This window comes from Callithrix jacchus, chromosome 3, assembly GCF_049354715.1.
Source record: "Callithrix jacchus isolate 240 chromosome 3, calJac240_pri, whole genome shotgun sequence".
Lineage (NCBI taxonomy): Eukaryota > Metazoa > Chordata > Mammalia > Primates > Cebidae > Callithrix > Callithrix jacchus.
In genome coordinates this window covers 51,063,616-51,080,408 of record NC_133504.1, presented here as the reverse complement: position 1 = coordinate 51,080,408, position 16,793 = coordinate 51,063,616, and the positions used below count along the sequence as shown (strand labels likewise).

Genomic DNA, 16,793 nt, shown 5'->3' with positions numbered 1-16,793 from the left:
CACATATTTAAAAAACTAATATGGAAACATAAAAGCAAAACAAGGAGAAAAGCCCTGCCAGTTTCATTAGGAATATCTTTGATGAAGCAGTAAAAATTATTTTCATTGAAGACTGACCCTTGAGTAAACATCTTTTTAATAATACATGTAACAAAATACATGCATAAAGCCCTTCTGCCATCACTGAAGCACGGTGGCTGTCTCAAGAAAAAGGACATGTGTGTGACTGAGTTAGGAGCTGAACTAGCCACTTTTTTCATTGACAATTACTATTTTTTTACTAAGACAGAGTCTTGCTCTGTCGCCAGGCTGGAATGCAATGGCGCTATCTCGGCTCACTGCAACCTCCTCCTCCTGGGTTCAAGCGATTCTTCCGCCTCAGCCTCCCAAGTAGCTGGGGCCACAGGCACATGCCACCACAGCCGGCTAATTTTTGTATTTTTAGTAGAGACGGGGTTTCACCATGTGGGCCAGGATGGTCTCCATCTCTTGACCTCGTGATCCGCCCACCTTAGCCTCCCAAAGGGCTGGGATTACAGGTGTGAGTCGCCACGCCTGGCCTGAACATTACGTTTAATTGAAAGAATAGACTATGGTCATTCAAGTGTGGGTATTTGGCAGACTCTTCATTGGAAATGAATAAAAGTAAGACTGATACTTCAAGGAAAAACTGACAGTATTTGTTGCCAATGATAAAATTCAAGTTTTCAAGTAAGAATTAAAATTTTGGAAAACATATATCTTACACTGTGAATTTGACAGCTACCCAATACAGTCCTTAAAGACTTTTCAGATAACATCAGTGTTGATATTAATAAATTATTTTATTGTATAACAAAATGTGTCAACATTTGGTAGATCTACCTAACTCAGTGAACCAATATTTTCCAAATGTCCAATGCAAGATGTTCTATGCACATTGATCCATTCAAAGCACAAGAAAGACCAGCAGATTTTAATGCAACAAAATATGAAAAGTTTATTGAAATGTTTTGATTCATCATTGCAACTAACGTTTTTAAGAAGCTACCTCTTTTTGAGTCTTGGTGTATTATCAATGAATATTCACAATTGCCTGGAAAGACGATTACATATTGATGTGAAGTCAGATTTTCTTCAGATACGCCATCCAAAACATGTCAAAAGATCGAATGCAGGCCAGGCTCAGTGGCACATGCCTGCAATTCCAGCACTTTGGGAGGCCAAGGCAGGCAGATCACCTGAGGCCGGGAGTTCAAGACCAGCCTGGCCAACATGATGAGAACCCGTCTCCACTAAAAATGTGAAAAAAAAAAAGAAAAGTCAGGCTCAGTGGTGGGCACCTGTAATATCAGCTACTTGGGAAGCTGAGGCAGGAGAATCGTTTGAACCCAGGAGACACAAGTTGCAGTGAGCTGAGATGGCGCCACTGCACTCCAGCCTGGGCAACAGAGGAAGAATCTGCCTCAAAAAAAAAAAAATGGTTGAATGCAGTAGCAGATAGGAGACTCTCGCTATCTTCTGTTAACTCGGGCATTAGAGATTTGCAAAAATATAAAACAATAGTGCTCTTCTCACTAAATCTATTTTGGAAAATATATTTTTATTAAAATATGCCTATTTGTAATAAACAGGTAGTGAGTTAGAATCAGTATTTTTAATAACATATTTAATTTCTCAGTTTTAATTTCTACTATGATATAGATAAACAGATACGATGCATATACACAAAAGGTTTTCAGAATTTAGGGGTCCTGTTTGACAACCAGTGTCTTAGAGAAATTCATACTCAGGCTAAGCTGATATGTACACGCATGTTCACAGCAGCACTGTTCAGAACAGCAAAAAGAAGTGGAAACAAAAGCAAACATACATCGTGGTATGTTTCTGCAGTGAAATACTGGAGAGGAGTGAAAATGAATGTGCCAGAGCTACATGCATCAACATGGAGAAATCCTGGAAAGGTAACCATGAATGAAACACCATGGTGCAGAACACACAAACACACACTGTACACTAACACTGTTACACATCTCAAAGACAAGCAAAACTAAGCAATATGGCAAAATCCACAGAAAAAACAAAGAAAACAATAAACAGAGCATTTAGGGTAATGGGAACTCTTAGGAGACAGGGAGCAGGAGAAGAATACATGGCAGGAGAAGAATACACAAACAGGTTTGATAGCATTAAAACTAGTTAAACTGGGTGGTAGGTTTAGATGTTTGTTTTGTCATTGTGCTTTTCATTACACATGTCTGGATATTAGATATACAATTTTTTGTTAACAGCACATACTCTATGATCCTCTAAGGGAGACAGAGCATTAGAACTCTCCTTGCTGATTATTGAGGAACCAAAGAGGTAAGGGAAAATTAAATAAGAGGGGATGGCAAATGCTGGCTGAGTGTCTGCAGCACTGGCCCCAAGAAGCTGGTTTGAGGCAGAGCTCACCCCATAGCCCCTTCAGGGGTCGCATCCCGTGCCACCCGCCTGAGTTTGGTTTCTCAACGCTCCCTACTTGAAAGGCCACTTCGTCATTTAGGCCATCGCCCTCCATCTCCATTTTTATCACCATGGCAGAAACTACCACACTTCACAGTTGATTTTTGAGATGTAATCAAACCACTGAATTTAGCAATCATAATCTCCTATCTGGGCCAGCTCCTTCCATATTTTTGCTGCTTCTTAGCTTCATATCACCAATATGGCCCCTCTGGTTCAATGAACTCCCTTATCTTAGGGTCTCTCACATAAATGAACTTTTGGTTTATTTTGCCCTCTTTTGGTTAATGTATTAATCTGTTATCATATTGCTAATAAAGATGAGACTGGATAATTTATAAAGAAAAAAGGTTTAATTGACTCACAGTTCCACATGGCTAGGGAGGCCTCACAATCACAGTGGAAGGCAAAGGAGGAGCAAAGTCACATCTTACATAGTAGCAGGTAAGAGAGTATGTGCAGGGGAACTCTCCTTTATAAAGCCATCAGATCTCATGAGATTTATTCACTATCACGAGAAGAGCATGGGAAAGACCTGCCCCCATGATTCAATTACCTCCCACCAAGTCCCTCTCATGATATATGGGAATTATGTGAGCTACAATTCAAGATGAGAGTTGGGTCGGGACACAGCAAAACCATAACAGCTAATGACATTTCTTCTTGGAATGTTCTCTCCTCTCTGCTCAGGATGGAAGTCCGTTGCTTCCTTCAGGACACTTTATACGTCATTCCTCTTTGAGAATCTTTTACCCATCACACCTGCTCTGTGTTTCCTCAAACATTTACACATCTGATAGTGTATCATCTTGCACTTGTTAGCATATTGATTTGTACTTATCCTCTGTGATTATTTTGTGTCAACATTTGTAAGAACTGTCAGCAGAAGTTGCATCCTACAGAACTTCTGTGAACAAGGTAAATGCTCGAAACTTTTCCTTAATGAATGAGCACCACCTGGGAGTTACAATTCTCAGCCAGTCAAATCGTCACTGCTCCAACATGATACCATGTGTGTCACCACACACCTTTACTCCCAAAAGGCTCTCAATTCAGTATAGTGAAAGACGTGTTCCCCTGCTTTGGAAACAGATTTCCAACTTTAAATAGAAACAAGCAAAGCAGCACTTTATAGAATCGTTTCCTGAAATATTAAATAATTTTAGAGTTCAACACTTCTCATCCCACCCCACGTTACTTGAAGTCCTTAGAAAATCACCCCCAATGGGTGGTTGAACCAGCTTCTTCATAAACACAATATCTGCTGTTTGACTTTTGGATAGTTTTATTTTTATTACGTTTTCTTCGAGACAGAGTCTCGCTCTGTCACCCAGGCTGCAGTGCAATGACGCAATCTCAGCTCACTGAAACCTCCACCTCCCAGGTTCAAGCAACCTGCCTCAGCCTCCCGAGTAGCTAGGACTACAGGTGCATGCCACCACACCCAGCTAATTTTCGTATTTTTAAAATAGAGATGGCGTTTCACCATGTTGGCCAGGCTGGTCTTGAGCTCCTGACATCAGGTGATCTACCTGCCTTGGGCTCCCAAAGTGCTGGGATTACAGGCTTGAGCCACCATGCCCAGCAGGATAGTTTTATTTATTCAGCAAATCTTATCGAATCAAATGTATCTTCCTTCTAACTTTTACATTATTGGTCTTACTCTCTGTTTTCTGACCAGCACTTTCATAAGTTAATGAAAATACTTTTCAAGCTGAATTTTAATTTGTTTCCATATCTTTCTCTGCTCATTTGTCTCTGAGCTCCTTGAGAGCAGAAACCTTGCTCTATTCAGCTCCACAAATTCCCAATCCCTGCCACACATATGCTGAGTTAGTGCTGGTGAAATAAACGAATGAATGAGAAAATGTAGTATCAGTTATCACACACCAGCTGAGAATTTAGGATGAATAACAATTTACTCCCTTTCTCACTTGACAGAACTTCATATATTTGAATGTAGCTACCATGCACAATTTTTACGCCCCCACTCTTAAATGAAGTATTCCCAGTTGCCTCAACAACTAGTTTTTCATATGATGATTTCAAGAACATACAACATTCTAGTTGCCTCCCTTCTTGTGAGTACTTTATCAATTTCCCTCTTTAAATCTGTTTAACCAATCTGGGATTCACTACTATAGATGGATTGAATTAGTTTCGAAGAGCGATGTTGCCACCCTTGTTCTGAATTCTGCACTTAAATTCTTTCAGCCAACTCTGCTGAAATGTATCCATTTTTCAAAGAAAGGCTGAGTTTTAAATATTAATTGTTGATTAACAGTGGTTATCTCTGGGGGTGGAAGTTGGGATGAGGGAACTTTCATACTCAAACATTATTACATGGGTTTAATTATTATACTAAGCATGTACTACTTTTGTCATTAAAAGCCAACACTGATTTTTACAAATAAATTAGTAAAGAGTTAATATTTGTGATTTCTATGGTTTCAGCCTGATGGAGTATGTCCAAGTCATATTTCAGCTTCTCGTACGTTTTCTCTTCTACACGTATTTTTTCACCTATCAACAAGTATTTGAGTAGCCATTTGTGCACAGCACTTCTCTCTACCTACGATCTAGTAGCCAACCCAAACCCTACTTCTAGATTGTGAAATTTCCCTCTTTCTATAAATGTCACAAAGCAGCTCACTGTAATTTTATTTCTAACTTTTTAAGGTCAGATTAAAACCCAACAAGTTATTATTTGAAGTTTGCCTTCCCCTAGAAGGGAGAAATCATATAGCACATTTCAGTAACATTTGCTGGAGCGTAGGGTCTCCCACACTTTGTTTCCTCCCAAATACAGCTGTGTTTCATGCTCTAGAGAGGACTGTTGGGTTAACAAGTAGGGCCAAACAAGTGCAGATTAGAAAACACCGCCTAATTCTAGCCCATTACGCAAGGCAGTACTCTCCATATGGAGTAGATAATTCAGGACTCAGACAGTGTCACTGCATGTGACTCCATTCTACTACCCTCTGCTTAGTCTAATATCAAAAACTCAGATCTTGAGTCTTTGAGGAGGGAAATATCATTGACAGCAGACGTTTTCATGAATCACGGGGCCATCATGTTCCATCAGCACCTAAGGGGTTCTCCTCCTGTAGTAGAGGGTCTCTGAGCAGTTTATAGTGGCCAAAACCATCTCCTTCAGGTTGTGAGATCCCATGTAGATTTCACAGACCTACAACTGCACTGTGTCTCAAGAGACCATCAAATGGTCCAGTCCTTGGTAGTGCTGACACTGGTGACTACATGCTAGCTTCTTCCCCTCTCTGGGTCTGTGTCCACTTCTGTCCAATCGTGGGAGAAGCAGCCCTTCCCTGCCTGCCTCACGGGCAGATGATATCAGTGAAAGTACTTCATGAAGAATAAAGCATGATATAAATAGAAGGTTTGGGTAATGTACTGGGTTTTCCATTTTACACGATGGAGCTACTTAAGCACAGAGAAGGTAAGTGACTTGCCCAAGGTCACACAGCCAGTGAGAAACCTTGGTGCTGGGAGAATTTGAAGAAGAAGACAGCAGTCTGTGTCTCCTGCCTACTGTAGGCTCCTTCTGTGAGTCTCTCTGGTTTCCAACCTCGAAGAGTTACAGTCAATTACTCAAGTCCATGAGCTGAGTTTAGGGTTTTAAGAGCCTAACAAATTACCGATAAGCTGACCAGACTCAGCATTGCAGGTCTTTATTTTTGGCTGAAATGGTAACATCCCAGAGTGGGAGTTCTGGTTAGTTCAGGGGTCATCAACTCGGGATTAAGCAAATTAATCACATCACCCAGAGAGCTTATAAAAAATGTTCAGGCTCAAGCTCCACTCTGGGTCAATTCAATTTAAATCTCTGGGAGTTTGTATTTTTAAAAAATCTCCCGGATGATTCAACTAGGTAGCCAGGGTTAAGAGCCACTGGGTTGGCTGATGGTGATCAGAAACTGATGGGCAGCAAGAGTTGTCCTTGACTGATTACATAATACAGTTCAAGGAATCCTCAGTTGAAATGAATTCACACCTTAGCTGTGTTAATATGGCCAGCATTTACTGTGCACATACTCTATGCCGGGCACCAATCAAAAGTCTACATGTACAAGCTGACCTAGTCTCAGAGAACCTACAACGGCCTCCCACTTAACAGATGAGAAAAACAGGCAGATAATAGCAGTAACTTGCTAGTGTCACGCCTACAATGTGGTGCTGCCAGGATCTTAATCCCTATACAGCTTCTTTATACTGCCATCAAATGTGCTATACCACACCTGAAACGCAGTGATGAATGGAAAGAGCAAAGAATGCTGGGGCAAGCAGAGCAGTTTCTAATCCAAATGCCTACAGGGACCAGGAGGTAAGACACCTGAGGTAGGCAGGCAGGTGTATATGCATATGGGGACATGGTGGCCGAGTGGCAGGAACTGTGGCAGACTGACGAGCACATGCCTAGGGAATGGAGACAGCCGCCACCGACTACAGCAGATTGCTGCCATGTGGGGAGGTGGGCCCAGTGCGAGTGGCTCTTCCAAGTTTTCAAAGGAAGCTGGAAATTTGGATTTTTATATGAAACCTCCGATTTCCAAAATGTTGTCTCAAGTTTTTAAACAGTATCTGTGTGGGGCAAAACACATTACTATGGCACCAGCTTGTAACCTACGATATGATCTCTCTCTCTCCCACTATGCACACAGCCCCATCCTTCATTTCAGATTCATTTTGTGTATTACTGGGAATTGGTTCTCTGTGATTAGAAACAACAGACCCTGCCTTTCCTTTTTTCTATGTAAATGAACTATTACCTATGTAACATATGGAACACCTAATATAAATTTCCTCTGTGTTATTCTAATCAGTGGGCTCCCTGTTGAACAGAAGAATAAATACATATTTATGGAATGCATATTCTCTAATTTGGGTCTCACTCTAAGTGTCCAAAGGAGGATTTAGTATCCCCACTTTATAGTAAAACCTGGTTATAATGCATATGATTATTACACAACTTAGATATATCTAATTCAGGTCAAATCATGTAAACAGAGAAACTCATTCCTATAGTAAAAGCCTAATATAATATCATTGGCCTATGAAACAAGGCCCTACAATAATAGCCTTGTAAATGAATTTTACCATATCATATTATTATTACTCACCACTCTAATGAGATATATTGAGAAAAAACCCATAGAAACCACCAAAAAGTTCCAGGTCAGATATATCTGTAGTCTAGTCACAATCTAAACAAACTAAAACACATTTCACATACTTAATAATAAGTCATATTTACCGAGTTCTTTCTATGCAGCAGGCACTAATTAGGCATGATTTTGTGTATATGTATAATATCTACATTTGTATATGTATTCAATTAATCCTTCTAATAGCTCTGTGATACATAAACTATTATCACTATTCAATGATGAGGAAAGTGGATAGCAGGGAAGATAAGTAATTCACCCAAGGTCACACAGCCAGTCAGTGGCAAAGCTGGGATCTGAACAGCCTGGCCCCAGAGTTAGTACATTTGACTGCTGCCCTGCGAACTTCGAAAGCATATGAGTCCTGTTTCTACTTTAGTTATACCATACACAGTAGACAAAGTTAAAAGAGGGCACAGTCACAGATGATACTTTCTCCCTCTCATTACAAAACAACAACAAAAGCTTTTTAAAATACAGTGCCAGACCACCTAAGATACTAGCACTATGTAACCTTAGAAATATCTATCACCCTCCACAAGCACAGTAGCTTGTTTCAAATGCTCAGATAAGCAGAGTGCTACTGATCAATCATGTAAAAGATCATTTTCTCCTGGCCTTCTTCAGTCTCCTTTGAAGGCCGCCTTCTTCAACACACTCAAAACAATTCATCCTGAGATCTACCCCTCTCTCTGTCTCTCTGTCTCTGTCTCTGTCTCTCTCTCTCTCTCTCACCTCTTTTCTTTTTTCCTTCACATCACAATTCTAATGGGATCGATCATTTCTACCCATGTAGAAATGACCAAAGAGAAAGAGATAGAGAGAAAGGTTATTTTAGGGTTTGCTTTTTCAGTCCCCAGTCTCCAAGAAGGTCCATTCCTTGTTGGTGGAGAAAACTTGGTTGAATTAGGATTTTCTTAAAAACAGAAGCCAAGTGTATCTAAACCCCAGTCACTTAAGAACTCCAGAGACAGAACTTCAGAGGTAAAGGCTGTTTTCTAGTAAGAAGGGAATGGACAGTTGGAAACAATATCCTTTTTAGGCACACTGAATCTGCTGCATTTAATATAACCCCAGGTCAGACTGTGAAAGCAGAGTTGCTAAAGGCCACATTCTGACTTCAGATCATGGGCGCAAATCACTGTGCATTTTATAAAATTAGCTACAGTGTAGCCTGTGTGTGTGTGTGTGTGTGTGTGTGTGTGTGTACAGGGACGCTAACTTTTATAAAATAAACAGCAGCATGTACCCATACCATTTAAGATTACTAACAAGCCAAAGTCTGATTTGAATTTATGAAACTACTTTGTAACTACAACAATTGTATCCCAAGGTGGGTCCCTAAGGAATGACAGGAGTCATCTGAGAGGCCCTGCCTCAGCACCTAGTCATACACTATTCTCCAATATCATAAAACATAACTTACAGAGAGAGGATAGAAATACAAAATTTGCTCCCAAATAGGAGAAAGCAGCCAGAAACTTCAGCCTATCAAGTACTCTTACCTATTTCTAAGGTCTCTGCTTCACACATTATTCTCTTATAAAATATGACAGAAGACATTTCAGCTACCATGAACTGTAAAGTGTTTTGTACACTTAGCCCTGGATGGAATGAATTACTGAGCTATACCTAGCAAAGTAAGAGACAGAAAAGAGTACATCAGAAACAGGAACCATCGTTTACAATCTATACCTCTAAAACATGGTTCTAAGACTACATTAACTAAGCCACTATAGTAATGAAATCTGCTGAAGAAAAGCTCACATCCTACCATAACTAGGCCTGGTCTGGATTTTTTTCCAATAAGAGAAAACTCAACATCTATGCCTTCACCACAAAGCTCATGGTCTTGTAAAACCTTATGCTGGAAATCCTTAATGCCTCCAAAAGTCCTATTCTGTAGGTCACACTCTCATTATCTTGTTCTGCGATCAGTCTGATTAAATTATCCAAAATTATGAATACATCACTCAGAATGGAGAGATTAGCTCCAGCCTATTCTGTTTTTCCTTTTCCTGTCCTAATACTCCAGTGGATATTTAAAAATGAAGAATGGAGGACGACATGGCAACCTCAAATGGGGACAAATATATTCACCTAATCTCGGAAATACACCGCCTTCAGTTTTCACAGATGGCACTGCTGACCAGTCATAGAAACAAGCGTAGCAATGGGGGCTCCACCATATTTCCCTCCCTCACACCTTGTGCTGTGGTCTGAATGTTGGTGTCCCCCCCAAATTCATGTTGAAAGTTAATCCCCAATGTGATAGTATTAGAGATGGGGCCTTTGGGAGGTAACTTGATCGTGAGGGTGGAGCCCTCAAGAATGGGATTCGTGTGTTTATAAGTGGCCCCAGGGAGCTTGTGTGCCCCTTCCCCTATATAAAGACACAGCAAAAAGGTGCCATCATTGAAGCAGAGACAGAACCCTCATCAAACACTGAATCTGCTGCTGCCTTGATCCTGGACTTCCCAACTTCCAGAACTGTAGGCAGTACATTTCTAGTGTTTATAAAATAATCCACTTTAAAATATTTTGTTATAGCAGCTCAAACAGTCTAAGACACCTTGTCATCTTTAAGTCAAAGATAACAATTTGAAGATAAGTGACCAGGGATAATGATAGGGGATGAGAGTTTTTCCTCTTTTCTGAAACTAACTTGTACAGACAGGATCCGAACCCAATCTGCTGAGATTACTTAAGTAAACTAGTTTACCAATACAGTCAGGCACCATACATTTCCAATCCGGCCTTTTCTACAAGAACATGTTGACATTAATAGAACTCCTCGTATTTTAAAGCAACTTCTGACCTCAGGAGAAGCCTGTGTCATCACTCCACAAACACACACTCTCCCTTGGGTGTCCCCATGGTCTTTGTCCTTCTGATTTTACAAGCCTCACAACAGAGATTTTCTACACCTCCCTCGGAACTCTCCTAATAGATGCCATTCAACGACTCTAAAATCTCTAATGCACAGCAAGCTCTAACACTGGCCGAAAGCTGTCCCATTTATACTTGTCCAGCATGATTTATTAACACTTTGTGCAGTGAGACTTGTCAACTCACACAAGCTGTGTCATCCCCAGAGTGAGATGGCAGCATGCAGGTAAATTAAAAATCAATTTTTTTTATTAGAAACTATTTTGAAGCATGAGAAGAAATGTGACTTTGAGTTTTCTTTCCTACTTCAGCAGGAAAGCTCAGTGATACCCTACTTACTGTATTAGGAATACAGAGATGTTCTTTTCAGAGAACAGATAGGCATGATCACCCAGCATCCACCAAGACTGCTTCTGGGTACCTTGGAATCATTAGCTTTGGCTGACAGAATCAGTGAAATATTTTGCTACTTCAGACTCAAATTTTTTCCCACGTGGTCCCTGCCACAGTTAGTCAGGAGGTACTGCCCGGTCACTGCAAAAATTAATAAGAATAAATAGGGAAAAATAATTAAATCTTTCACCCTTTCTCTTTTATTAGACATAAAAGGACTTGTAAAATGATAAAAATAAGGAATCCCATTGCTTTTCAGTCACTTTGCTTCCCAATTTTACTAGAAAGCAAGAGAGAATTTTAAAAAGTTTTGTTAATGAAAAACACAATAACCTGATCTGGTCTTGATCCACAACTGAGTAAACAATGAAAATACTGGAATCCTGAAACAACTGCTTTATTAACTTTTCCTTTGTGTTTCCCCTCGGGAATAGGCATCAGGCAAATATCCAATGGTAAATATAATAGGATCTAAACTCGTACACGTTTATGTGTAAGTTGAAGCTAATGAGGAATTGAGTGCTGATCAACAAACAGACGAGAACACCCTTCCTTATCCTCTCCCTCTTCAGTTTGTGATTCCAAATGTAATAATGTTCACAAAGTGCCTAGTCCCATGCATGATAACTGTCACACCATCAGTTACCCACACAGTTACTCACTCTTCCTCTTTCTTAGGCTGACGAAGTTTTTTAAGTTATCCAGTTCAGGATTCTGCTAAAGACAACCAGGTGCTACACAGCTCAAAGGGCCTCTCGGACTTTTTTTTTTTAATGTAGTATTGGACCTTGTTAGTGGAAAGAACTTTTGTAAAAGAGCCATGAACAACAGCAGAATCATATTTAAATCCCAAAATGATAATTACTGCTCTAGTCCAAAAAATAAAGGCTTCATCTTGTGTAAGAATTTTTAAAACCACCCCTCAAAAGTAGTGTAGGTTTAACATCCTTTGCTTAGGGTCACCTGCAAAAGTTAATACAGGACTCCTTTTGATTTGTAGACAGTAAGATCACCATTCAACCCCACAATATAGGCCGTCTTTTTCTGCAAATGTATGAGGCCCATATAACAAAACAAACACAGATACAAACACACACACTTAATTCAGAGGCCCGGGAGGAAATGGCTGTGTAGAATTTTAAATCAGAAACCTAAGGCTTAGGTTAGTAGTGTCAGGTTAAAGGCTAACCCATCTCCAAAGCTAATTCGGTTCTGAACAGTCCCATGGGTGTCTAGCTGAACAGAAGGAGCTAGGAAACCTTAGCAGGCCGGAGCCCAGACTGGGGAATTGCTGGGACTCTGTGCCAGGGGTTGAGGCTCACCCCAGACTTGGTATCAGATAATATCAAGTGCTAGTCTGGATTTCCAGGACTAATCCACTCCAGGGTGGAACTTCCAGGTTCCCTGGTGTCTGTGCTGTGTAGTGGGAGGACTGTGGGCTTTGTAGATCCAGACTGTGTTTGGCTAGTATTGTACTCAATATCAGAAAAATAGATCCAACACAGAAAGAGTCTATAAGTAGCAATGCTTTATGCTGTAGAATCCTTAGAGGGTTGCAGGCACAGGGAGAGACATAAGAGGAAGCGGAAAGTCCTCCAAATTTTCTTATAGATACAGGTTTCACAAGTTCCTTTATTTTTGTATTCGAATTTGCCCTTCTTAAATGTGTGTTTACAGGTTCTACAGATTCTTAAAACAATATATTAACAGTGGCTATTAAGCACTTTTGTATTTACTCAAAAGGGCTCTTTGGCTTCAAAAACATTTTCCTCTCTCATTCCTTCAAGATCTCCCTTCCCCTCCTCCGTTACACACAGCACTTCTTTCTTTTAGAGTCAACTTTTAAATCTGCCCCTAACTTCTTAAAACCCTGGGATGACTTATAGGAGGAGAAATTAAAACCCCAGACTTCCTATATTTTAAGTTTGATACAAAACAGTACTCGAGCAAAAGAGAAATCCTCCTCTCACAGATAAACAAAGTGTATGCATTAAAACTGGGACTCAGAACTGCCATTATATTCGACATGAAATACAAATTAACACTAATTTTTCCCAAAGTCAAATAATGACTACTTCACACCACTTCCAAGTTTCAAGCCTCACTCAGCACTTAGCAAGCCTTGGTGACTGTGACTGAACTGCAAAATACACCATTTGCCCAGAAATTGCAAAGTCCAAACTCAACCTGCTCAAAAAAAAAAAAAAAAAAAAACCTGTGTAAGCCACACTTAGCACAGGCAACACACATCCACAACAATCCATTCAATGCAAAGGTAAGTGGAAACCCTTAGAAAATTAAGGTTTCCCTCTCAAAACTGCAGGGACTTTTACGGTGTTTCCAAAGGTAATTGCTTCTTACTTCAGTAAAAGTGACTTTATGTGACTGAAAGAGGGAGGTAATTTTTTTTTAAGTGAGTGATAACAGGATTCAATCAGACCGCAAAGTAGGAGAGCCCACTCTCAAAATATAACTTCATCACCAGGCACCGACGCGCAGGAGAGGCCCACCAAGCGCCCGAGCTAAAATGGAGCCTGAATTTCCTCTCCGGCGGAAAGGGTAGTCGCAGGAGGTCAGGGTCAAGGTCACCAGCAGGGCAGGCTGCAGCTGCCCGGCTGCGCTACACACCAGAGGAGGGAAGGCGTTCCATCTCCGTCACAGCCGAAACAGATAAATCCCTTCTCCTCTCCCACCCTCCCTCTAACCCCGTCAACATTTTTTTTTAAGCAGGGGGAGAAGAGAAGAAAGGGAAAATGACCAAATAACCTCACCGCCCTGTTTTCGCACACAAGCTCATCAGCTCCCAAAGTTGCCATCTAAGGGCAAGTTCGCAGAGAACACTGAAGCCTATTTTGTCCGAGCAGGGCAGACCTTCCCTGACCCCCTGAGGATTCCTGCCTCCTCTCCCTCCCTTCCCCAAGCCCCCGACCCGAGCCGGGCAGCGCGGCGGGCCGGCCATGTGCACACACACTCTTCAACCAACTGCTGCGAGTTTTCTGTGAATCGCAGCGCGGAGCCTCCCAACTCGCCTTCCCCGACTCCACCGCCTCCTCCTTCTTCGCACAAAATTTCCCTACACACGCAGCCGCCTGCGAGTGATTTTATGTGCATATATATTACATATGTGATATTATCCTCAGAACCTCTAGCGGGCAGGCGAAGAAAGGACTGCACAGGGGCATTTTTTTTAAAAGGAAGGGGAAAAAAGCACAACCCAAGCCCTTTGCGTCGACTCATGCGTACCGGGAAGGGGAAAGAAAGAGGAATGTTTGCGGAGCGGACTGCTTGCAAGTGCCCTTGCTCGCCACTTCGGCTGCGGCCCGGGTGACACGGAGCCGCGGGGGCGCCCGGCCCGAGCAGCCCACGCCCCCCTCCCTGTCCCCTGGGCAGGCACCGCCGCAGATATTTCGCGAGGGGGAGATCGATCGCGCTGCCTGTCTGCAGCGGAAACGCACACGCTCACACACAACCCGAGCCCGAGACACCATAACCTTAACCCTTCCCCCACCCTCCGTGAACTTCAGGTGACCGACCACGTCGGCCTGACACCCGGGCGGGCGGGCGCTCCGGCTCCACTCCCGCCCCCAGCCCGGGTTTTGCAGGATCGGGCTCCGAGCAGCGCCAAACCGCCGGGAGAGGGGAGTAGTGTGGGGGGAGAGAAGAGAAATTGACCCTCCGTCTCCCCCGACCCCTCCCTCCGGCGCCTCCCGCGTCCCCTCCTCCCAGTCACCCCGCCCCATGCCTTCTCCCCTTCCCCCTCTTCCCTGCATTCAAGGAGCCGGGCGGCCCCGGGGGATATTTTTAGTTGCTTCTTTCTCCTTCACTTTTAGCTTTAGCAGCATCTCGGAACACTCAAAGCGGAGAAAGACTGGGGGGTTGGGGGGAGCTGGAGAGGGAGTGGGGGAAAAGTTAAGAGTCGCGCAAAGAAAAGCCGGAGGGAGGGCAGAGAGGGACCGGGGGCGCGGGTGGAGAAGGGGAAGGGGACCGGGCCGTGCCGGCGGGTGTGTGTCTCCAGTTGGCGTGTGTGGCTGCCGCCGGGGAGGGCTGTGATGCACTTTAGTCCTGGACTCTGCTCAGGCTCGCCAGGGAGGGGGTCTGAGAGCCCGAGTCTCGCCCGGCTCCGTCTGCTCCGACTGACCCCGCATTTTATTGCGGCCAGGAGCCCTGCTCCTCCCTCCCCTCGGCTCTGCAGGGACCTCGCGCGCCGCGAGCCGCCCAGCCTCCTGCCTCCGCCTCGGCGCAGCTCCCGCACCCCACATCCGCCTGCCGCTGCCCGGCCTCGCCCCCCGCCCGGCCGCCCCGCGCCCCGGCGCGCCCCCTCGCCCCGGCGCCGCGGGAGCAGCCGCCCGGCGGCGCGTGTGTACCCGTGTGTTTGTGTGCGGTGTCCCTACACCCTCCCCAGCCGCTCCCGCCTCGCCCGCCCCCGACTCCCCTCCTCCGCCGCCGCCTCCTCCACCTCCGCCTCCTCCTGCTCCAGCCGCCGCCGCCGCTGCCGCCGGCGGCTCCGGGGCCGACCAACCCCGGCGCAACCTTTAGCCAGGGACGGACCTCTCCCTGGATCCAGTACCCGGCGGGCTGCCGCGCGCCCTCGCCCCGACACCCCCAAACGCCATGTCACGGCCCCCAGCCCTCCGCGCGTCCCGACCCCCGCACCCTCGGGCGCTGGAATCCACAAGGAATTTTTTTTTAAGATTCCAACCTCTCCCACCTCCCCCCACCAACCCCCCGATAAAAACCCCAGGCATCCACACTACTCCCCTCCTCCCGCCTCTTGCCCCCTCCCCCCAGCAACCCGGGGCGAGGAGGGGGAAGGGGAGGGAAAGGGAAAAAAAAAGCCCGATCTCAAGGAAAAAAAGAGGGGGGGGTGAGAGAAAGAAAGAAAAAGAGAGAGAGAATAGAAAGGGCACGGGGCTGATCATCACCAACATGGCTGCCTCAGCATAGACCTAAACGAGGAGTAACCCAGGCTGTGTCTTTGTCAGTTTCACCTCTGTAACCCTAAACTAATGCAGAAAACAACGGAGGAGGCTGCGGAGGGGAAAGAGGAGAGGGAGGGCGAGAAAATGGCACGAGAGGAGGTGGAGAAGGGATGACTTACGTGAGGGAAGGCGCTTGGGCTGCTCCTGCTTCCTCCTGGGCATTTTCCCCCTTTTCTCACATTCTCCTCCTTGGTTAATGTGAGATCAAATAAACCCCCGTGGGGGCAGAGAGGCAGACACTGGCAGGAGCGGGGAGGTAGTTGGGGGGCGGGCGGGCGGACAGGGGGAAACCCCTTCTCTCCGGTGTGTGCAATGGGTTGAAGCTTGTTTCCTGGAGCCAGAAGAGGGGTTTTCTTCTTTTCTTTCCTTTCTTTTTTCCTTTTTTTTTTTTTTTAATTTTTGGTCGTGCACCTGGCTTGTCCCCGAGCGTAATATTCTTCAATGGAAACAGATCTAATAGGTGTGAGTGTGTGTGTGTCCTATGCTCGCGTGTGTGATGGGAGGTATAAATAAATGAGTGCCGGTGCGGCGGTGTCTATGGCCGCGCTCTGTGTCTCCGAGCCCCTAACACTAATGTCGGGATCAAAGGGCAGCGGCGGCGGCAGCACAGCTCACAGCTCGCTCTCTTGCTCTCTCTCTCTCTTTCTCGCTCTCTCTCCTCTCGCGCTCTCTCTCTCGCTCTCTCTCTGTCACACACACACACACACACACACACACACAGGCACAGACTGAGGGAAAGAGCGAGAGCTACACACGCACACACACACACACGCACACACACACAGAGCAAAGAGGAAGGTGCCCCAAGGCTCCCAGGGCGGACTCAGCCTCGGATTTACAACCGCTCTGTCTGGAAAGAATGGGG

The 16,793-nt window shown here is 44.5% G+C and overlaps 1 protein-coding gene across 20 annotated transcripts in view; it reads right to left on the bottom strand.

Moving 5' to 3' along the window:
* The window catches only part of ZNF827 (zinc finger protein 827), a 177,473-nt gene extending 160,897 nt beyond the window's left edge, over positions 1 to 16,576 (bottom strand). For 19 of the 20 annotated variants that reach the window (XR_013532875.1, XR_013532876.1, XM_035292882.3 and 16 more), the window contains exon 1: positions 16,048 to 16,576. Coding sequence is in view for 17 of the 20 variants with exons in the window: in XM_035292882.3 (XP_035148773.1) it covers positions 16,048 to 16,090 (43 nt within the window). In the remaining 3 variants the exon portion in view is untranslated. Of the gene's footprint in view, positions 1 to 15,405; positions 15,568 to 16,047 lie in introns of those variants that run through there. The other variant, XM_054252881.2, reaches the window with a different exon arrangement.
* Positions 16,577 to 16,793: the final 217 nt, after the last annotated feature.